Source organism: Chiloscyllium punctatum, chromosome 43 (assembly GCF_047496795.1).
Source record: "Chiloscyllium punctatum isolate Juve2018m chromosome 43, sChiPun1.3, whole genome shotgun sequence".
NCBI lineage: Eukaryota > Metazoa > Chordata > Chondrichthyes > Orectolobiformes > Hemiscylliidae > Chiloscyllium > Chiloscyllium punctatum.
The window spans coordinates 35,873,880-35,897,773 of record NC_092781.1 but is presented as its reverse complement, the minus strand read 5'-3'; the positions used below and the strand labels follow the sequence as shown (position 1 = coordinate 35,897,773).

General features: G+C 41.5%; 1 protein-coding gene across 1 annotated transcript; it reads right to left on the bottom strand.

The window, feature by feature from the left end:
* Window positions 1-4,287: 4,287 nt before the first annotated feature.
* LOC140466542 (probable G-protein coupled receptor 139) lies at window positions 4,288-16,341 on the bottom strand. The gene is made up of 2 exons (XM_072562015.1): window positions 16,227-16,341; window positions 4,288-5,231 (listed from the first exon to the last, which is right to left on the bottom strand). Exons 1-2 carry the CDS (start codon window positions 16,339-16,341, stop codon window positions 4,288-4,290), a joined length of 1,059 nt encoding a protein of 352 aa, XP_072418116.1.
* Window positions 16,342-23,894: the final 7,553 nt, after the last annotated feature.

The window sequence follows — 23,894 nt, the reverse complement described above, 5'->3', positions numbered from 1 at the left end:
GAAGTAAGAGGAGTGATGAAATATCTTGGGCTTTTAATCGCTGAAGATTAGAACAGTGAGAGAGGATCTGATTTTGCTCCATAAAATGCTAAAGAGGATTGATAAAGCAGACATTAAAAAGATGTTTTCTCTTGTGTAACAGTGTCAAAGAAGACGTCGTAAATATAGAGTGGAGGTTGGTTCGACAATAAGATGAGGATAAACTTCAATTTCTCATAGATTTGAGAATCTTTTGGAAGTCACTGCCTCTGGGTGCAGTGGAGGCAAAATCAATCAACACGATCAAGAAAGAAATACATATGTGTATGATGAAAAGCGGGATCAAAGGTGAGGGAGCGACATTAGAAAAGTGGAGGTGACACCAGTATAAGTACGGTCAGGGTTATGCTAAATGGTGAAGCGTTGCATTACCTATTCCCACTCCAGTTCTTATGTTCCGATGTTCCTACATTCCGATGACACATTTTCAGAACGAGAAGAAAATCATGTTGATTATTTGCATTTATTTCATCGAGGTTCTGCATCTGTTTTGGAGCTACAGATGTCCTTGAAATAGTAACATTAAACTCCTGTATTGCTTATTGCAGCTGAGGGTGAGGCCTTGGGAAACAACGGGGGAGTTTCTGATAGTCGAGGTCTGCAGTTCTGGAGTGTTGTGAGAGCAGCAGTGCCTTTGGTGCTGAGTTAATTCAGTAACACGTGTCTGACAAGCTTTACCATTTCTTAGAGGGAACCTGGAATGGCATTTCAAGATGAGGTGACTGGATTGTCATTTTTTTGGTAATTTCCTGGCCTCCTTTGGTGATTGGTGGCTCTTGGTATTCAATACATTTCCATGCCTGTTCCTACTAATCTATTGCTACTTGAGCTCCAACACACTGTGGAAATTGTTACGAATTTATTCATACTGTTTGCTAACCTAACTTGATTGTCAGTAAATTCTCCAAATCTTTGTGCACTCCACACCATTTAGAGTCTTTTCTTTCCCAGCATCATATTTGAAACTTTTAATCTATGCAAATTCTTTTGTAATGTTTTTGGACATGAGAGACACTGGTCTTATTCCCCATAATCCGCTTTTTGTCCTGTTCCTCATTCACTTGATAGTATGCCAGTTACTACTGAATCGAAGACGTTATTGAGGAGACGACCTTGCAACTTGCTGAACTCGTCCATTGGTGTTCTGTGATTCCACAAAGAATGACTTTTAAGAAGGGATTTACATAGTGTTGAAACTCATTGGCAGTCAAAGAACATATATAATACTGCAACCAGATTAGTTGTGTTTTGCCGGGATACTGGGAGGTGGTGCTTTCCCTATTAATCGGAATGCTTTGTACTTCCTTGGGTAGAGTTTCAATGTGTCCAAATTGGCGTCAATGAATGCTTGGTGAGTTTTTGAAATATTCCTTGTGTTTCACTCATCGATCAAAAAGGATGGAATTCCATCATTCCGACTGCTTGGGCATTGTTGATATCTTCTTTGGATTTTAAAGTTTAAGCTAAACGCCAAATTATTGCCAGAACCCATCATGTTATTGCAACCACCACATTGATGTGCCTGGTCCCTCTCAGATTTCAGTTGATAGCAGTAACAATTCATTGGGGAACTGTTTCCAGTGAATGCCTTCAGAGCGCTTCAAACCCTGTTTACCACCTCAGCTGGAAGTCTCCTGCTGCCCAGTTTGTAATTGATTATTTTGGTTTCATTTATTCAATATTCTTTCCAGAGCATGAGGATGTGTATTCGTTATGGAAATGTGAAACGAATAGTGCAGCATGGAATTAGTAATCTTCAACGTTCAATGGAACTGAATTGTCTGTACCAGACAAGTTGAGGTCAGGCACAATTCTCTGTCTGGAAGACTGATCAAAGAAGAGTTATTGAATTATTTAGGACTACAATGATTGGAGATTTGAAGGTTTGCAGGATGTCAAAGAACCTAATGTAACAGAGAGAGACTGGACAGGATAAACACGTGATGATCAATGAGTCAAGATCCTGCGATCACAGTTTAAGCCCACAGATCACGCTCTTTAGAGCTGAGATCAGGAGAACAATTTATAACCAGAGACGATGAATGTGTGGTATTCTCTCCCACAGAGAACAATAACACACAAACGAGACATATGCGGTAGCATTTGAGCAACTTGTTTTGTTTCACTTTAACTTCTACCTTTTCAATGGAAGAACGATATATGTGACGTAAAAGTGCCAAGCACTCGCGAAGCTGTTGCTGCTCCACAGACCCACACTGAGGGTCACGTTTAAATTGCTATATCTGTTCTGAATCACCCACAATTAACATTCTGCCAATATTGGACAATGTGTTACCTCAGTGTAGAAAATAGTAGACTTTCACAACCTTATTTCCAATTTCCTCCTAAGAATCAGTGGGGAATAATTTCCTACCGAATTATTCAAATGCGGTTGTTTCTTTGTTTCTATTTCTTTGACGACCTGAAACAGTACTTAACTCGATACTTACGCATTTCAGTGGGGCGTAAAAGGTGGTGATATCAAGCCAATCTGGAGACAGGCATTCACAAAACTCAAATTTTGTATATTGTGTCCTTCTTCAAACAATGTGCTTCTTCAAACTGATGTTCAACACATTCGCCGTTAAAGTTGGCAAGAGGACAACTGCAGCACTTTAGTTTTAGATCAAACTAACTAAATTAGGAATTTCTGCAGAAACTCAGTCGGCCATTTCGCATCTAGGCAGAGGAAACAGTGTGAAACATTCTAGTCTGATAAAGAAGAATATCAGAAGAATAATAGACATATGTTTCTCTCCAGATTAAATTAAATTACCTACACTATGGAATTAGGTCCTTTGCCCCAAAAAATCCACACCGACCCTCCAAAGAGAAACCCACCCAGACTGATTTTCCCTCTGACAAAAACACCTGAAACTTTGCATGGCCAATTCGCCTACCTGCACTTCTTCGGACTGTTGGATGAAACAAACACAGCTACAGGGCGAATCGGAAAATTCCACATAGACAGTCACTCAAGGCTGGAATGGAGCCTAGAGTCCTGGTGCTCTGAGGTAGCAGTGCTAACCACTAAGCCACCGTGCTGACCTTGTTGGTGCAACGATACGAAGATTTGCTGGTATATTTGTATTTGTTTCGGGTTTTCTTAATTTGCGGTACTTTGTTTTATTTTAGTATTTTTTGGATATGTTTACGTTGATGCCAGCAGATATCAAAGGATCAAAATTAATGATTCCCCTGACAATTCCCCTTAAGACTGAATGTTACATTTCTATCAGGACCATAGGGTCAGCCATGCCAATGGAATAGGGCACAGGCACAAATGTTGCTGACAGACAAGAGGAGGCAGGCACTGCAAACTATCATTCTTTAAATGTGCTTATGTTGGAGGATAAAAAAAACATTACGATGGCTGGAACATGTCCTGACTTTCGCTCCTCATCTGTCAGTATTTTGAGTGCGAAACCAACATACATTTGAAGCACAGAGAGGAGGCAGGGAACACGTTGGCCAGTTTTATTCAGACACGAAGGAGTGGATGAATGATTGGGCCAAGACAATCCCTGTCCCACCCCCACACACACCTTTTTACATGCGATGATACGGCAGACAAAATACAAATGGCACAAAGCTATCATCTTCTAAATAGCAAAAAATATGGGTCTGGAAACAGGGAGAATATTAGTAGCATGAGAAGTGCTAAAACAAAAAGTGGTCTGAGGCAGGTAACGTTGTTAATAAATGTTGTGTTGTTTTGGAAGAGTTTGGCGGTTTCCTGTATCAACACGATGCTCCCTCTCTGAGAACAGGGATAGTCAATAAGGATGTGTTCCCCTTATTTTAATGAATAGTGGACCACGCTCCGACCAATGGAAAGCTTCTCACTTCCATGAAGCTACCTCTAAGTACCATGGAATCATTAAAGGAAATAAAAAGAGGCTTAAGCTGCCTATTAATGAAATTAACATTTGTTCCATCAGATCAATATTTCCACCATGTGAAAATTCAATAGATATCTGGGAAGGGGGAGCAGGAACACCTGAAGAAGTATTTGTAAAATACAAAATCGAAACAAACACTTTAAGGCAGTGTAAGAATTGCACAGGTTCCAATGAGATCGCTGCTCATTCTTCGAAGGTGTGTAGATACCAGACTCCATCTCCTCATATGACAGCCCCATTAACTCACAGACACTCTGGCGAACTTCGATTAAAAATAAGTCAAACAAAAGTATTGCGAGATTTAAAAATCCAAATGGTCTCACACACGGTTCTGTAAGGAAAATATTCAAGACATTGTTACTCCTATCGCACAAATCCTCTTCTTTTTGACTTTGCTAATAAGTTGAACAACTGAGGTTATCGGATATTTCACCATGCTGAGGAATTGACTTCTGAACTTCGATTGTGTAACAACGTAAATAAATGTGTTCGTGCAGCAACTCAAATTCATCAGGATATATCCGGCTTGTTGAAGGATATATTCAGTGTCACTGTAATCTCTGTGGTCTGTTCCTGTTACATTATAAAACACAAATTCAATAAGGTACGTCAACCACAGAAGTAATAAGTTGCCAGATATAGTGAAAGGTAAGATTGCGGACTTCTTTCTGCTCTCCATCTCTGGGTCACTGTGATTCTCTGCCTTGTTCCGACCCCTCAGCTGCTTACGGACACGGCTGGCTACAAAAATATATCTGACAGTCAGAATATTGAGAATAAGAATTAACGCAAATGGAATTAATGGAGTTGAGGCTGTCACAAACCAATCGAAGATGACCCATCCAATCTCTGTATAGTAGCTTTTTTTCTCAACGCGGAATGTTGGTACATTGTTTATGAAAACTCCGGGTTCAACTGCAAAGTAGTGGGGGATGTTTTTTAAACAGACAAGAATGGATATTGTTGATAGGATTGCAGTTGCTGTCCGCTCGGTGCAGTACTTTCTCTTCAGAATCTGGCAACAAATGGCCACAAATCGATCAAAGGTGAACGTTACGGTATACCAGACAGAACCTTCTATTGCCACACGGCTCAGTACAAGGTTAACACTACAGGAAGCATGGAAGAAAAGGAAAGCGCCCGGAAAGAAATAAGAAATGATTCTCCAAACTATCACATAAGTGACAATCACCAATAAATCTGCTGTCGCCATGGCAATTAGGTAACGGGTGATGCAGATGGAAAGACCACATTTTCCCCCAGATAAGATCACAATTGCCACGACATTAACTGGAAGAAAGAAATAAAGACAACATGAATGTTGTTGATTCGGATTCCATATAAGTTTGAAAAGTATACTTTGCGAGCCTTGGGGGTTGAATTAACGTATAAACCAACTGTTTAGAATTGCATACATTATGTTAATTTTGTGATCGATTGGAGGTAACTGGCATTCATCGTTCATTAATCATAGTGAAAGGAACCAGCCACTTGACAAGTCTCTGGTGTATGCTTCAGTCATTGACTATTCTATTACTTATAACACTGTAGAAAAATTGGGTACATATGCATTCAAATATGCAAAATCTTCAAATATGCTTCACTCGTGTCCTTGAGGAAAGGAAATCTGCCAAGCTTACATGGTCTGATCTGCATGTGTCTCCAGATCTACAGCAATGTGGTTGACCCTAAACGGTTCTCTGGGCAATGAGGGACGAGCAACAAATATTGGTCTGTGCAGTGATCCACTCATCCCGTGAATGATTGTTCAAATGAAGGGCAAAATAAGCAAGTAAATGACAAGCTTGAAGTATGTAAATTCATTAAGTGTGGTAGTTTATGGAATATAGTAAAGCTGAAATATGAGGTATTTTCTGGACATCATTGTGATTCAGAATAAACTTCTAAATTCAATTTCATTTGTTTGATTTCATGGATAATTACCTTGACTTTGTGACCTGCCGGGTGAATTCTATCGATCAGAAACGCATCAAGGACGATAAAATTTATCTGAATTATGTCTATCACGATTTGTATTACCTCTGATTCTTTTCAACTAAAATTATTGGAGTCTTGAGATTTTTGAAATTTTGCCATCAGATTCCTTGATATGGTTTTACTCTTAGAGATGTACAACATGGAATTAATTCCTTTGATCCAACCCATCCATGCCGACCAGGTATCCAAATCCAATCTAGTGCCACCTGCCAGCACTCGACCATATCCCTCCAAACCCTTCTGATTCATGTACCCATCCAGTTACATTTAAACGTTACAAATGTATCAGCCTCGACCCCTTCCTCTGGCAGCTTTTGTTTTTGCAATCTGCATTTTACAGTCAGAACATAACAAAATACAATTTTTTTTCTATTTGTTGAGGCAAAACAGCACGAATTTGTTTAGTTTAAGAATTAGGTTTTACTGAAAAAAATCAATAACTTGGAAGAGGGTCCATTCATCCTGAGCCAGCTCATTATTGTCAACAATAACTGTGACTGTTTCGCTGGCATCCACAACAGACGATCCTCAAGCATCATCTTTTGTGTTGTGCCAATACTCCTCCAACATCACCACTTGACCAACTGGATTTGACCAACCAATGTTAAAGTCGCGTCCGTCACTGATGGGTCCACTTAATAGACATTGCCATCATGCTGTTCTGCCACTTTTCCAACCCAGCCGACCCAATCAACAACGAAGACACTGATGTTCTGTTGCCAGCGTTTGCTGTTGAGCAGACCTCGCAATCATTCCATCTGCAATGTAGCAGCTGCTGATTCCATGTCTTGTACTTGCTCCAGAAAAAGAAGTGAGGTGTGAACTCTCCGTCCACTATATCTATTCGAGATCCACACAGTGCTGACCACTCAACGTTCGGACCCTCGACTCACTATAGGTCTGTGCACTGTACCCAGCTCGATACGACTGATGGTCCTTGTGCTGGACTTTGCGTTGCCGCCAATACCATCCAAACAAAGGAAAGGTAAACAGGTAAAAAGAAAATGAGATGAAAGGAAAAGAAAATGAGATGAAAGAAAAGAAAAAAATGCTATCAGAGCAGATGAGCTGCAGCACAAAAGCTTTACTCTGTCGATATCTTGTTCTGGACCTTATTGCAGAACATTTTCATGAACTTACTGTGAAATACCTTGAATTAAATAAGAATCTTCCATTTGAGAAGCTGACCAAAACGGGTCACGGAAATGAAGATGTGGTCTCACCTGGAACTTCTCAGTTGGAGTAAGACGTCCTGATATTTATACATGAGCACTCTTGCCAATAGGGCCAGCAAGTCGTTCGCCTTCCTGACGAACTTTTTGACTTAACGCTGCAATACCTGAGTTAGCGATTCAAAAGTAGTTGATTGCAGTACGTCACTTACTGCATCACAATGTGTGTTGAGGGAAAATGAGCGTATACGTCGAGCTACAATGTTAAATCAGAATTGGACAGAATGCATGAATGGGGGTTATAGCATCTATGCCGCGAATGAAAGTGCATGAATTCACTGATTGTTTACCCCCAATTGTTGCCAATCATTTGTTGCTGTTATGCAGATGGTGCTGCTAAGTGGGCGGCACGGTGGCACAGTGGCGAGCACTGCTGCCTCACAGAGCTAGAGACTTTGGCTCAAGTCCCGCCTCAGGGGACTGACAGTGTGAAGACAGCACGTTCTCCCTGTGTGTATGTGGGTTTTCTCCGGGTGCTCCGGTTTCCTCCTACAGTCTAAAAACGTGTAGACTAGTTCAATTGGCCGTGATAAATTGCCCATAGTGTTAAGGGCATGGGTATGGGTCTGGGTGGGTTGCGCTTCGCAAGGTCAGTGTGGACTTCTTGGACCGAAGGGCCTGTTTCCAGACTGTGAGTAATCTTTAAAAAAAGTCAGAGTTTCTGGACATTGACCTGACGACAGGATAGTTACAGGTGATTCTATTCCAAATCAGGACGATGTATGATTTTAAGGGAAATTTGTAATAGATACTCCGTCCAATGCATCGGCTGGTCTTCATCGCCTCGGTTGCATATGTCACACATTTCAAAGTGCTGCAGAATCAGACATGGTCAGCTTCTGCATTTGTGCTCTCAAGCAGTTATACATTTTCCATTATACATTTTTGATTAAGGGATTGTGATGATAGTGTTGTTTTAAGAATTGCATTTTTCCTGTTTTGTTTTCAGAAACGTTGAGCAAGATGTACTACAGAGTATGTGGTAACGTGCATAGCTTTGAGGACTTCGAACTTTTGTTCGATAATTGCAACAATAGAAGCATCCTTGATGAGTGTGGAGAACTCTCACAGACCAGAAATTTTATATTTTTCTTTTATCTTTTATGTTCAGCACTAAGACAAGTAGAAGCTATTTTCTCTTATCTTCGAACACAGCGTTTTACACTTGACTTTAATGTCCAAAGGTTTACAGTCTATGTTAACACTCTTAAACTGTTTTGAGGGGTTCTGACTGATTTGAAGAGGAAACGGCCAATGATTAGGTGTTGGATAATAAATCAAATCCTGGATCTCAATATCAGCGTACGTCTGTGAGGGTGAGAGAATGCGAATAACGGGCATAATCAGGTTGCAAAGGAAAAGGGGATCTCATTGACGATAATAGAGACAGTTGAAAAAGGAAAAAAAAAAGTGAAAAATAACGCTGTGGTGTTTTCACAGCAATAGAGTTGGCAATTTATGCGAATTATTTGAATGTGAGTGTGGACAACATACTAAGGGCCAAAATGGATGACACCAAAATTTGTGGCATATTAGGCAATGAAGGCTTCCTCAGATTACAGAGGGATCTTGATCAAATATGTCAATCGACTGAAGAAAAAATGCCAAATGAAGTTTCGTTTCAATTAATGCAAGCTATTGCATTTTGGTTGAACAAACAAGGTTAAGACTTGTACAATTAATAACAGGCTTTGAATTGTGTTTTCGAACAGAGGGACTGAGGTTTTCAGATATATAATACCTTGACGTTTGCTCCAAATGTGGACAAAGTGGTTAAAAGGCATTAGTATATTCACCATATTTGTTCAGTCATTTGGTTCAAGGAATTCTGACGTCATGTTGAGGTTGTACAGGCCATTGCTGATGCCTCTTCTGGAGTACTGTGCCGAGTGCACTTGGCCGTGTTCTATGAACGATGTTACTAAACTGGAGAGCATTCAGAAGAGATTTCCCAAGATGTTGCTGGGTATAAAAGGTTTGAGTGACAAAGAAAGCCAAATGTAGGAAAACCAGGCTAGCCTGGAAATGTTATTGATCTAGTAACAAAAAGATCAAGGGAAGTTATACACCTGTTGCAGAGTGTACATAATGTTCAGAGGTGGATTACGGAGGACGTGCCAGATCTACTTGAAAAATATACATGCAAGGATAACGTTTATTCACATAGGCCATGACGAGTACGTAAGGAGGTTACAATATTAAGGGACACAGACCCCTCTCAGTCTTTAGTGTGGAAGGATGGTGAGATATGTACTCCTGAGGGGCTATTGGTAGAAAAGGTACCGGTCGCAGGAATTCCTGCTGAGGCAAGTGCTCAATTATGTAAAGTGAGGCTAGACAGTCCAGAGAAGAGTGGAGAATTATTTTGCATTGAAAATGACATAGCTAATTAACTGGAAGACGTGCTGCCTACTCTAGTTCAAACTCCAGTGGAGACAGAGGCAACTGATTACATGGATAATGTTTATCCTGGAATTGTCCGTGATTGAGTAATCACAAGATCACAGAGACACAAATTGAAGCAGGAGAGTTTTAAAAGGCACAGATAAGGAAGCTGACATAGTGTTATCCGAAACTTGATTTAATCAGATAAGTGGAACAGAGAATGAGCAAATAGGGAAACATGCAAGTAGCTTTAGCTCTGCTCAGCTGATTGAACTACAGAAGAAAGACGAGGAATTAAAAGAGTTATTTCAAAGGCATTTGCAGATCAAGAAAGTGGAATACATGTCTATAATTACAAGGGTCGGCTCAGTACGTTGACAGGCCGACGAGGGGAGTGGCCATTCTAGACTTGGTGCTCAGAATCGAGCCGGAGCAGGTATCAGATCTTGTGGTGGGAGTGCATTTTGGTCTTAGTGACCACAACTGCCTCACATTCTACATAGCTATGGAGAAGGAAAGGATTAGGCAAAATGGGGTGATATTTAATTGGGGAAGAGGAAACTATGATGCGATTAGGCAAGAGTTAGGAAGCATGGACTGGGAGCCATTGTTCCATGGAAAGGGCACTACAGACATGTGGAGACTGTTTAAGGTACAGTTGCTGCGACTGATGGCTAAATATGCCCCTGTGAGACAGACAAGAAGGGGTAAGATAAAGGAAACTTGGATGACGAGATCGGTGGAGCTTCTCGTCAACAGGAAGAAGGTAGCTTACATAAGGTGGAGGAAGTTAGGGTCAAGCTCAGCTCTCGAGGATTACAGGCAGGCGAAGAAGGAGCACAGAAACGGTCTGAGGAGAGCCAGGAGGGGGCACGAGAAAGGCTTGGTAGAACGGATTAGGGAGAACACAAAGGCATTTTACACTTTTTTGAGGAATAAGAGAATGGCCAAAAAAAGTGTAGGGCTGATCAGGGAACTTGCGTGATGAGATTGCTAACAGTGTGGACACAGGCCCTTCGAGTCCGCAGCGACCCGTAACCGACCCACCGAGACCCATTCCCCTTCACCTATCCCTACCGTCAATTTAGCATGGCCAATTCACCTAACCTGCACAATTTTGGACTGTGGGAGGAAACCGGAGCAAACCCACGCAGAGAATGTGCAAACCCCACACAGTCAGTCGCCTGAGGCGGGTATTAAACGTGGGTCTCTGGCGCTGTGAGACAGTAGTGCTGACCACTGTGCCACCATGCCGTTCCAGTGCTAACCACTGTGCCACACCGTGTGTGGTGTCTGAGGAGGTGGGATGCCCTAAATGAGTTTTTTTGCTATTGTCTTTACGAAAGAAACGAACTATGTAGTGAATGAATCCTTTGACGAACAGATGTGCATGCTGGAATAGATAGAGAATGAGTAAACTGATGTGCTGAAAATTTTGTCAAGCATTAAGATTGACAAGTCACCAGGCCTGGAGCAGATTTGTCCGCGCCTGCTTTAGGATATGAGAAATGTGATTGCTTCGTCACTTTGGAAGATCTTTGCATCCTCGCTCTCCACTGGAAATGTACCTGAGGACTGGAGAGAGGCAAATGTAATTCATCTCTTCAAGAAGGGAAATAGGGAAATTCCCGGCAATTGCTGACCAGTAAGTCTCACGTCTGTCATCTACAAGGTGTTAGAAAGGATTCTGAAGAATAGGTTTTATGACCATCTGGAAGACCATGGCTTGATTCAATGCAGTCAACAGGGTTTTGTGAGGGGCAGGTCATGCCTCACAAACCTTATCGAGTTCTTGGAGGATGAGACTAGAACAGTTGATGAGGGTCGAGCTGGTGATTTGGTGTATATAGACTTCGGCAAGGCATTTGATAAGGTTCCCCATTGTAGGCTTATTCAGAAGGTCAGCAGGAATGGGACACAAGGGAACCTAGCTGTCTGGATACAGAATTGGCTGGACAACAGAAGATAGGAAGTGGTAGGAAAAGGAAAATATTCTGCCTGGAAGTCAGTGGTGAGTGGTGTTCTACAGGGCTCTGTCCTTGGGCCTCCATTGTTTGTAACTTTTATTAATGACTTGGATGAGGGGTTGAAGGATGGGTCAGCAAGTTTGCAGACGACACGAAGGTTGGAGGTTGTCTTTGACAGTATAGAGGGCTGTTGTCGGCTGCAGCGGGACATTGACATGATGCAGAGATGGGCTGAGAGGTGGCAGATGGAGTTCAGCCTGGATAACTGTGAGGTGATGCATTTTGGAAGGTCGAATTTGAAAGCTGAGTACAGGATTAAGGAAAGGATTCTTGGCAGTGTGGAGGAACAGAGGGATCTTGGTGTGCAGATACATAGACCCTTAAAATGGCCACCTAATTGGACAGGGTTGTTACAAAACAATATGTCGTTTTGCCTTTCATTAACTGCGGGATTGAGTTGAAGAATCGTGAGATCATGTTGCAGCTCTATAAAACGTTCGTTAGACCGCGCTTGGAATATTGCGTCCAGTTTTGGTCGCCCTATTGTTGGAAAGATGTGGATATTTAGGAGAGGGTTCAGAGGAGGATAACCAGGATGCTGCCTGGACTGGAGGGCTTATCTTATGAAGAGAGGTTGACTGAGCTCGGACTTTTTTCATTGGAGAAAATGAGGAGGAGATTGGACCTAATTGAGGTATTCAAGATAATGAGAGACATAGATAGAGTCGAAAGCTAGAGACTATTTCCGAGGGCAGTAATGGGTAACACGAGGGGTCACAGTTTTAAGCTGGTTGGAGGAAAATATAGAGGGGATATCAGAGGCGGTTTCATTACACAGAGAGTTGTGAGAGCATGGAATGCGTTGCCAGCATCAGTTGTGGAAGCAAGGTCACTGGGGACATTTAAGAGACTGCTGGACATGCACATGGTCACAACAAGTTGAGGGTGCATACATAAGGATCAATGGTCGGCACAACCACGTGGGCTAAAGGGCCTGTTCTGTGCTTTACTTTTCTATGTTCTATGTTCTAATTTCAAAGTTCAATTGAATGCATGCGAAATGGCAACAAATAGAAGTGTGTTTCAATGACGGGAGTTGACCCATAATAATCGTGACAATACTAGATGGTACTCCACAATTATGTGTGCACTACCGAACAGTCAATGCAGTTACGAAGTTCGATTTATCTCCTGTTCCATGATTGGACGACAGTATTGAAGTTGTCAGAAAAGTGGCTTCTACTTTGACCTTAGATGTACTCACAGGAAATTGGCAGATACCATTATTCGAAAGACAAAAGACAATTTTCACATCTGTGACAATTAATGAACTATACTGATTTAAAAGCGTACCATTTGGTATGAAAAGTGCGCCAGCAGCGTTTCCAAAACTAAAGACTAAAGTCATTTTTGGATTATCCAATTGTCTGGTGTGCATGGTTGACTGGGTGATGTTTAGTCACAAATGCAAAGAAAACTTTCAGTATGTATTGGAATTGTTCGATCAACCTCAGGAGGAAGGTATTGCCATAAACCCGACTAAGGGTGAGTTCGGAAAATCCCAAGTCGCATTCCCGTGTCATGCCATTGGGCACAGGCAGATGGCCCAACAGGATGTGAAAAGATACGTTATTGAGGAGTTTCCCGTTCCATCGACGAAGTGGGCAGTACTATCAATTCTGTGATGGAGTGGACTTTTTTTATTCGCAGTTTGCAGAGAATTTGAGAAGTGTGGTTATTTAACTGACTGAGTTGTTGAAGAAGTCTAGAATATTGTGGAGGAATGTCAGAAGGCATTAGACAGTTTGAAAACTAGTTCAACCACAGCCACTCAAAATGCGTGCCAATGAGAGAGATGTGGCTGCTTGGTGTCAATATAATGTGTATGTATTGCAGCATATTTATAATGTAAGACAAACGGCTTTTTAAGAAAAATGAAACCATCTTTTTGTATTCATGGATTTATTTTAGAGAGGAATGTGGGACAACGCTGTGGGTTTACGATGTGTATTGTCCTGTATTCTTTGAAGGGAGAGATTGAACAAAAAGCGTTTAGCGGCCTGTGATAATGAACATAACTTATTTCATTTTTCACAGTTCGAAGAAAAATCAACCTGGATGGATGCTGCCAGTTCTCAAAACCAGGTGTTCTCGTGTTTTTGTTTGTTTTTAGATTCAGCAGAATCTGCTCGAGTTTCGAAGAAGTAGAGACTGCTTTTCTCCGCTTACAGGTGGAAGCTTGGGTTTCTCTTCCTACAGCTGGCTTTGCATGCAAGATAATCTGAATTCAGAATTCGACACTTTGTCCAGGGGTGTGTTTGTAGAATGTAAATATGTTATTACAGTTAATTCATAATAATCACTGTATCTATTGTTCTATTAATTTTACAACATGTTTGTTAATTTAGGTTCGTTTCTCTTTTGTTAAATTTAAAGTACTGTGCCTGAATAAATTGTGGTTTGCTTAACGCTGAATAGTTTGACTTGTTGAATTACAGCGGGTGTCCAGCACTTTGCATTCACCTTTAAAATAAGAAAAAGATAGGGTCTAAGTTACCTCATCAAAATATTTTAAGTATGCTTCGTTTGGATAATAACAGGTAGCAATCGTTGAAAGATATTTGATAAGAGTGTCAATAATGCAGATTGCTTTGTTACAGATCTGATATACTGTCTAAATCTTCTTAAAACTTCAGAAAATCAGGCAGTTTGACAATGTTCAGTCAGAACTCTGACCTGAATCATAAAGACAGGGAAGATAAGATTCCGATTTAGATTTAATAAGATTCCCGACACTGAAAAGAGGCCCTTCTGCCCAACAAGTCCACACAGACCCCCCAAAGAATAACCCATCCCCCTCTGACTGAAGTACCGAACACTTTGGGCAATTTATTAAGGCCCATTCACCTGAACATCTTCAGACTGTGGGAGAAAACCGGAGCAAATACACACAGTTACGGAGAAAATGTGCAAATTCCACTGCAATAGTCACCCGAGGCAGGAACCGAACCTAGAACCCTGGTGCGTTGAGGCAGCAGTACTAACAACTGAGCCATTGAGCCACCTTCGCAGCCCTGGCTTGAACCCTCTCTCACATATATAACATGTCTTGTTTCTCCAAGAGTTACAAAGTAAGCTGAGCTGATTTCTGTGGCAAATGGGACTCTCCAAGATGTTCATTATTGAGGATTCAGTCATGACCATTTCATTGAATATTATTTTACTCTTTGGGCCTCACAGTCAGTAAGATTCAAACACATCAAATCAAACGCGGACAATTCTGAACGTTCTGAAACAAAGCAGCTAGCCTTATTGGCACTTTTCCCAAAACTTTCAAGAAATGCTCCCTGCTATCGTCCCAATCAGGTTTCTTCAAAAGTATTCTAGTAGGGTAACCGAGACACTTCCTTTTTTTCTTATTTTAAAGGTGAATGCAAAGACAATAGACAATAGACAATAGACAATAGGTGCAGGAGTAGGCCATTCTGCCCTTCGAGCCTGCACCGCCATTCAATATGATCATGGTTGATCATTCCTAATCAGTATCCTCTTCCTGCCTTATCTCCATAACCCATGATTCCACTCTCTTTGAGAGCTCTATCCAACTCTATCCAACAAAGGGCTGTGTACCTGATGTAATTCGACAGGTCAAACGATTCAACATTAGACAAACGACAATTAATTCAAAGACACTATATTGACAGACAAACGCGTCGTGCATGCCCATCGGTGTCAAGATTCTGAAATCTAGCACATAATTCGTCTTCTCTTGGTTCTGCAGTAGCAGTAAATCAGTTTCTTCACATTTTAATGACAGTCACACACACATTGGGGTAACTTGTCACTGCAACACCACTCTTGCACTGTCTCTGAATCAGATACATTAATGCACATGCTTCCAGGAACGTGGCATTTCTCACTGATGGGTGCACAATTAAACAAGTCAGACTCAAGCGATGAATCTGGGCAATGGATGATGGACAATATATGTCAGCAATGTCAACAGCAATTGAACGATGAAGAGGAATTTACAAGCACGCAAGGAGAGTTGACAGTACAATATAATACGAAATTTGATCGTACAACTAGCAAAAGTAATGCATATTCAGAGTTTTTCTACAACCATGTAATCACAAAATCATAAAACAGGGAAACAGACAATTAGACTGAACATGTCCAGAATGACCAGATATCCGAAACTGTTCTGCCTCCAATTTCCAGCGTTTGGGCTATTATTCCTCGAAGTCCTTTGCATTCACCAATCAACCCAAAAGCCTTTCAAATGTTGTAATTCTATGCGTCTCAACCACCTCCTCCAGCAGCGCATTCCATACATATTTCACCTGCATTAAAATGTTGTTCCTCGCGTCCATTTTAAACCTTTCACTTATCACCTATTTGCACATCCCGACCCTCAGAAAAAGTCTTGAGCTATTCATGCCCCTCACGATGACCTCGGTCTCTGGAAGGACTCCCCTCAGCAGTCAATGCTTCAGGGAAAACATCGCCAGCTATTCAGCCTCTCTCCATAACCCAAAGAAAGACCATGAACAATTGAATTTCAATAGATTTAAACAATATCGCCCTCCCTCAATCCATATGTGACGACTCTTGCACTCAGCCTTTAACTTAATTCATGGCTGATCAATACAGAAATCAGATATACAAAGATATACACGTCATTGGTAATTATATTCACTCACCCGGAACACCAAGTGAAGCAAGCAATGTGTAGCATATCTTCATGACACCGTCCACCAGCTCATGCATTTTCACAGTCAAGCGACGTATTTTGATGTTAAGGTCGTTGGTCAGCATATTCTAAGAACGTTTAATTTATACATTGTGGGGTCCCCAAGGTGAAGCTAAACTTGCAAATTTGTTTGTTTTATTGTGAACTAAATTAACAGTTTGCTGATTAGAGTTAACTCCCTGATGACGTACAAGCAACACAGCACTGGGACAGGACAAAACACGTTAACTAAAAAAAAAACAAATAGGAATTCCATCCTGTTAGCAACGTCACTTTATCATGCAATCTCTCCCAGTTCGATTTCTCTATGTGAAGTTTTGCTTTCTTTCAATCTTCTGTTAAATATAAGCAATATTTACTTGGCCAAAAGTATTTGCTGCTCCCAATTTGCGCTTAAGAAATTGGTGACAAACTTACTTCCAGAACTCAATAGTTTAGGTGATGTTGATTAACATGTAGGGTTGATCGAAAGTATATGTTCCATTTATTATATACTTCTCATAGTTTTGAGACTACAAATTTCCAAATATTCGCTTCTCTGTCTGAGGTCTAATTTGTTATAGACTTGGGTGTGTCTGCTTTTCAGAATTGGCATTATTCAGCTATAAGCTAATTAAATGTATAAAAGTTAAACTAATTAAATGTTCATACATATGACATCTATGGCTTTTTCTTCATCAAACAACTTTGTCACTTCGTCAAAGAATTCTATTGTACTGGCCTGACAATGACCTTCCCTGCACAAAACCATGTTGCCCATCACTGGTAGGCCCATTTTCTTCCAAATGTAATTAGATCCTATCTCTCAGTATCTTCTCCTGCAGCTTCTTAGCACTCAGTTCAGGCTCATCGTTCTACAATTAAATGAATCATTGCTGCTACCCTTCTTAAATAAGGCGACAACATTAGCTATTGTCCAGTCCTCCAGGATGTTACTCGTGTTAAAGGATGCCTCAAAGATATCTGTTAAGTCACCAGCTATTTCCTCTTTCGCTTCCCTGTAGAACCTGGGACAGATCCCATCCAGACCTGGGAATTTGCTGCTTTAACGTTTTTTTTTGGAAACCCAACACTTCTTTACTCCTTCTGCCGACATGATCTACAATAATGAAATATCTATCCCTTATCTCATTATACGTCATGTCCCTCTCCTCGATGAGTACCGATGCAAAGTACTCATTAAGAAGTTCACCCATTTTCTCTGACTCCACACATTACTTTTCTCCTTTCTGCCTGAGTGGGCCACCCTTTCATAGTTGCTCTCTTGCTTCTTACATACGAATAAAAGTCTTTGGAATTTTCCTTAACCCTGTTTGCTCAAGATATTTCATGATCCCTTTCAGTCCTCTGCATTCCTCATTTCAGATTGATCCAACGTTCCCGATATTCTTCCAAAGCTTCGTCTGTGTTCAGTCGCCTAAACCTTATGTATGCTTCTTTTTTTTCCTTTAAGCTAGTCTAACAAGTTCGTCTGTCATCCACTGTTCACTAATCGAGCCGTTTCTATCTCTCATTTTCACAGTGACATGTCTGCCCTACACTGTGATCAAACAGTTTTTAATAGCCTATCACATATCAAGTGGGATTTACCTTCAAACAGCTGCACCAAATGCTCATTCGCATCGCCTGTCACATTTTGGTATAGTTTGGACTTCTCCCAATTTAGCACTCTTCCTTTAGGACCACGCTTGTGTTTGTGCATGAGTGTTCCAAATCTTACGAAATTGTGATCACTATTCCCAAAGTAGTCCACTTTTGAAACTTCAAACAAAATTCCGGTTTGACTCCTCAGCACCAGGTCTAGTATGGCCCATTCCCGAGTTCGACTATTTGCATGCTGCTACAGAAAACCCTCCTGGACGTTCCTTCCAAGTTCTGCTCCATCTTGATCTCTAATATGAAGTGAATCCCAGTCAATGTTCAGAAAATTAAAATTTCCATCACCACCACACTGTTGCTCCTCCATCTTTTTATAATCTGTTGAAATACCTATACTTTTATATCACACGTGGTGTTGAGAGGCCTGTAATACAGCTCCAAAATTGTGACTGCACACTTCCTATTTCTCAGCTCTGCCCATATTGCCTCTCTGTTCGAGTCTTCCATAGTATCCTCCATCAGCACAGCCATGATATGCTCTTTGGCCGGTAATGCAACCAGTTCACCCCTCTACCTACTTCTCTATCCTGCCTGAAGCATCTATATCCTGTGATATCCAGTTGCTAAATATGCCCTTTCTTCAGCGAGTCTCAGTAATACCAATAACATTATATTTCCAGATACTAATCAGTTCATCAGTCTTAGTGACTACACTTCTCACATTAAAACAACTGGACCTCAGACCAACGATCACTTGGTCAATCATGAACTGCACTCTGCCTACTCTTTCCATTAGTTATCCTGACTTCATTATCTATTTCGTTATACACTTCCGTTTCTCCCTCCTTATTGTCCACTAACCTCCCTTTTATTTCCAATTCCATGCCACATTACTTTAAAACTCCCTAACGACGATAGCAAAAGCAACCCCTTGGGCATTGATTACAGTCCGGCCCAGGTGTAGACTGTCCAATTTGTAATAGTCCCATCTCCTCCAGAACAGTTCCCACTGTCCCACAATTCTGAAACTCTCCCTTTTTCAACATCTCTCAAGTCATGCATTCATCCTGCCTATTCTTTAATTTCTACTCTGATCAGCACGTGACACTTGTCGCACTGCTCATATTACTTTTTCTGATGTCCTACATTACAATTTGGATCCTAAGTCCCTACAATCTGCTTCTGGGACTTCATCCTGTTTCTATCTATCTTATTGGAGGCTATATGTTCAACGACAGCTGACTATTCACTCTCCCCCTTCAGAATGTTCTGCAGCCGATTTGAGGAATCCTTGACACGTGCTACTTGGAGGTAAAATACCAACCTGGAGTTTCGTTTTTGATCACAGAACCGCCTAACAACTCCACTTACAATTAAATCTATGATTCAAGACTGACTAATCTTTTCCCTGTCCTTCTATGCATTAGAGGCAGCCATGGTACAATGAAACGGCCAACTGCTGCTTTCCCCTGGTGAACCATCTCCCCCAACCGTAACTAAACTGGTGTACCTCTTTTGAGGGGACACCTGACACCAATCTCCCCGTCTGATACATACCAACCGAATAGTCATTGACACAAATCTCCTCCGAACTGATTTAAACCAACACCACAGACGCTGACAGAAATCTCCTCCTGCTGACACAAACTAGTCCCACAATCATTGACATCAATCTCGACTTGTCTGAGAAAAAAAACAGCCCCACATTAACTGACACTAATTTCCTCTGTCCGATATAACTCAAACTCACAGTCATGAACATCAATCTGCTCCTAACTGATATAAACCAACACCACAGTCAATGATACAAATCTCCTGTCTGATTCAACACAGCCTCACAGTCTCTGGCACCAATCTTCTCCTGAGTGATACAGAGCAGCCGCACAATCTCTGGCATCCATCTCCTCCCATCTGACACAAATCAGCCCCAAAGTCACTGACATCAATGTCCTCATGTCTGATACAAATCAGTCCAACAGGCTCTGAGACCAATCTCCTCCTGAAATCATTCTAACCCTGTAAATCTGTTCCGAATATTTAAGTTTCATAACACCCTTCCAATGGGAGGGATATAAGAATTGCACATAATATTCCGAAAGTGGCCCAATCAATGTCCTGTGTAGCCGCAACATGACCTCCCAACTTCTATATACAATGTTCCGACCACTTGAAGGAAAGCATACCACACACTTTCATCTCTATCATATTTATATGCGACACACTTTCAAGGAACTATGAAACTGCACGCCAAGATGTGCTTGTTCAGCAGCACTCCCAGAACCTTGCCATTATGCGTATATATCCAGCTCTGTTTTGCCTTTCCAAAGTGCAGCGCCTCACAGTTATCTCAATTAAACTCCATCTGCCACTCCTTAAAACATTCGGGACCTGATCAAGTGCTCCTTGTCGTTTGAGGTAAGCTACTTCCCTGTCTACTACAACTTCAATCTTCGGTCATCTGCAAACTTAGAAACTGTACCTTGTACGCTCACATCCAAATCATTTACTTTAATGATGAAAAGAAGAGGACACATCGATCTCTAAGGCACACAGCTAAGCACAGGCCTCAACTCTTATACCAATCTGGTTTTCATCAGACAGAAAGTGATTTTCGTTAGGGACTTTGGTATTGGTTTGTTCCAGTCAGGAGGAGATTGGCATCAGTGATTGTGAAGCTGGTTTGTATTAGACAGGAGGATATTGGTGTCAGTGACTGTGGTGCTATTTTATATGTAATAAGAGGAGATTGGTGTCAGAGACTGTTGGGCTGGTTTGTACCAGACAGGAGGAGATTGGTATAAGTGATTGTGTGGCTGATTTCGATTAGAAAGGCCATCAATCTCCCCCTGTCAGAGGAAAAGCAGCCCCACAATGCCTGACACAAATCTTCTCCTGTCTGATATCTAAAAGCCCCACAATCACTGACATAAATCTCTTCCCGTCTGATACAAACCAGAAGCAGAGGCCCGGACATTAATCTTCTCCTGCCTGATATAAACCAGTCCCACAGTCACTGACAACAATCCACTCCTCTCTTATGTCAAACAGCCCCACAGTTCGAAAGACCAATCTCCTCCACTTTGATATAAACCAGCCATAAAACGGTGACACCAATCTCCTCCTGTCTGATATACACCAGCCCCACAATCACCGAAACCAATCTCCACCTGTCTGATATCCACAAGCCCCACGGTGACTGACACCTATCTCCACCTGTCTGATATACACCATCCCCACCGGTGACTGACACCAATCTCCTCCTGACTTCCTGAAGAAGGGCTGATGCCCGAAACGTCGATTCTCCTGTTCCTTGGATGCTGCCTGACCTGCTGCGCTTTTCCAGCAACACATTTTCAGCTCTGATCTCCAGCATCTGCAGTCCTCACTTTCTCCACCAATCTCGTCCTGTCTATTATGAACCAGCCCGACAGTCCCTGACACCAATCTCCATGGTTCTGGCAGAAACCAGACACACTGTCACCAATCTACTTCTATCTGATATCATCTCGGATTCTCATTTCCATTCTTCTTGACATTAAAGAAGCGGCTACTAGGTCTGATGTGCAGTTCAACAGTTTCCGACTGCAGATGTTAATACCAGGGAAAACGTGAGACATCAAAGTTGAGTTATTTTACGCGATAACAACTTAAGTTTAAAGAAAACATTGAATCATAGCTGTTAACTAATTTCTGGTGAGATTTTCTAAATTCGGTAAAATGATCATAGATAGTTGTTTTTAATGGGACCCTGCAGCCCTAAGAACAGAATCAGCAATTGACCAGAATGTTAAAGTTTGATTCACAGATATGAAAAGTAACATCAGCAGAAACAAACACTAACTGTCAGATCTTAAATGAGTCAGTCTTGGATGTGAGGTGCAGCAGGAACAATGGTATATTCCAACCTCTGGTATCACGTGTGAATTTGATGGTATCTCAGAATGTTGGATGAAGTTGTGAATCTTTCTCACACACAGGGCAGATATATGGCCGTTCTACAATGTGAACACACCGTTGGTTTTGAAGCCGGGACAGTTGATTAAATTCCCTTCCACAAATACCGCACGTGCACCTTTTCTCCCCTGCGTGAACTGTCTGGTATACCAGGAGCCCAGATGACTGAGTTAGTCGTTTACCTATATAACATTGCTGGTGTCTCAGCAGAGTTATTGACTAAGAGAATCCACTCTGGAAAAGTCCTGCTGAAAATTGATGCTCAGCGAGATTTTTCCCTGAAGAATGCAACGCAGACCAACAGCGTGTTCAAGAAGCATACGGCATATTTTCCTTCATCAGACAGACGAAAAGTTACAAGAGTTGGTGGGTCATGTAACTCATGTGTAAGACGTGGGTTCGGCCGCGATTAGAATGCTGTTTCTGGATACCGCATTACAAAAGGATATGGACACTTTAGAGGAGGGAGAGAGGAGGTTTACCATGTTGTTTCCTGGCATGAAGGTCGCTAGCCATGAAATGAAGTTGAGTAAATTAGAATGTGTTTTCATTAGAAAGACTGAGGTTGAGAGGATACCTGAGTGAACTCAACAAAATCGTACCAGGAATACACAATATGGATAAGAAAGTTTTTCCCAGAATGAAGTACACAATTCATCGGGGTTACAAGTTCAAAGTGAGAGAGGAAATGTTCAGGTGAGATAGGCGTGGCAAGTTCTTTATGGAGAATGGGGTGGGTGCCTGGAAAGTATTACCAGCGGAGGTGGGCATGATAGTATCATTTAAGATGTATAAAAACAGGTTCATAAAAGCGCAGGGAGCGACATGGAGGCGATATGTTTAGATAGAGGATATGGATAGGCGCAGGCTTAGAGGGCCAAAAGGCTTTTTTTGGTGTTGTACATTTATTTGTTCTTGTTCCCAATCGGAAGCAGATGAACGGCTTTTCGGCAGTGTGACTGCACTGAATTTCCAGCAGTGAATGAATTCCAGCAGTGAATGAATTTCCAGCAGGATGCATATTTGAATGCTTTTTCACAATCCACACGTTTCCTTCCCATGGTGCTGGTTTCGTTGTCTGCATTCAGGGAAAGCAAACGGTTCCAGCTTTTCTAGCCACGATCCTGATACCGCAGGTACAGCGAACCTGGAACCCACTTTCCAAAAGTGTGAAGTTCAGTAATTCTTCGAACATTTAAATTGTATTAAGCTGGATACTTGCAATGCTGACAAGTACACGTCAAACTGACGGGTGTTCGAACATAGGATTAGAATAATCAGGTGATTGATATTGACTGGAGTAGAATCGATTGGCCAGAAGTTCTCTTTCCGTATTGTAGATTTCTACAACTCTGTCGTTGAGGTCCTTTATGCTGTAAATGGTACAAAGAATTTTGTCGAAACTGTGCATCTAGTTTCATGGTAGGAAAGGTGCTGGAGAAGGTACTGATGTACATGATTTATTCCCATTCCTAGAAAATAGGTTTATCAGTGATAGGCGACATGGTTTTGTGCAGGGAAGGCAACTGTCTTGCAAACGTAATAGAATTCTTTGAGAAAGTGACAAAGTTGACTGATGAGGCTTGAGGTGCAGATGCCAATTATATTGACTTCAGGAAGGTGTTTGATCAGGTTCCCCATGGGTAGGCTGATGGAGAAATTGAAGTCGTATGTGGTCCAGGCTGTACTAGCTAGATGAATAAAGAACATGCTGGACAACAGGAGACAGATAGTTGAAAACGAAGGGAGTTTCTCAAAATCAGAACTTTGACCAGTGGTGTTCAACAGGAATACGTGCCTGGATCACTGTTCTTTATAATACAAACAAATTATCTGAAGGAAAGCATATATGGACTGATTACCAAAGTTGAAGTTAAGAGTAGGAATGGTGGAGTAGCAAGTAATGAAGGCGGCTGTCAGAGAATGCAGCAGAATATAGATAGATTGGAGAGTTGCATGGAAAAATGGCAAACGAAGTTCAATCCGGGCAAATGTGAATAGATGGATTTTGGAGGATCCATTTCAAAGGCGAACTATACAGTAAATAGTAAAGTCCTGGGCAAAA

Excerpts from the sequence above, each read along its gene's own strand:
- LOC140466542 (XM_072562015.1), bottom strand. The coding sequence starts at position 16,341 with ATGCTGACCAACGACCTTAACATCAAAATACGTCGCTTGACTGTGAAA. Across the intron at positions 5,232-16,226 it reads TGCTTCACTTGGTGTTCCGG|TTAATGTCGTGGCAATTGTG; the intron begins GTGAGTGAATAT and ends TCTTTCTTCCAG.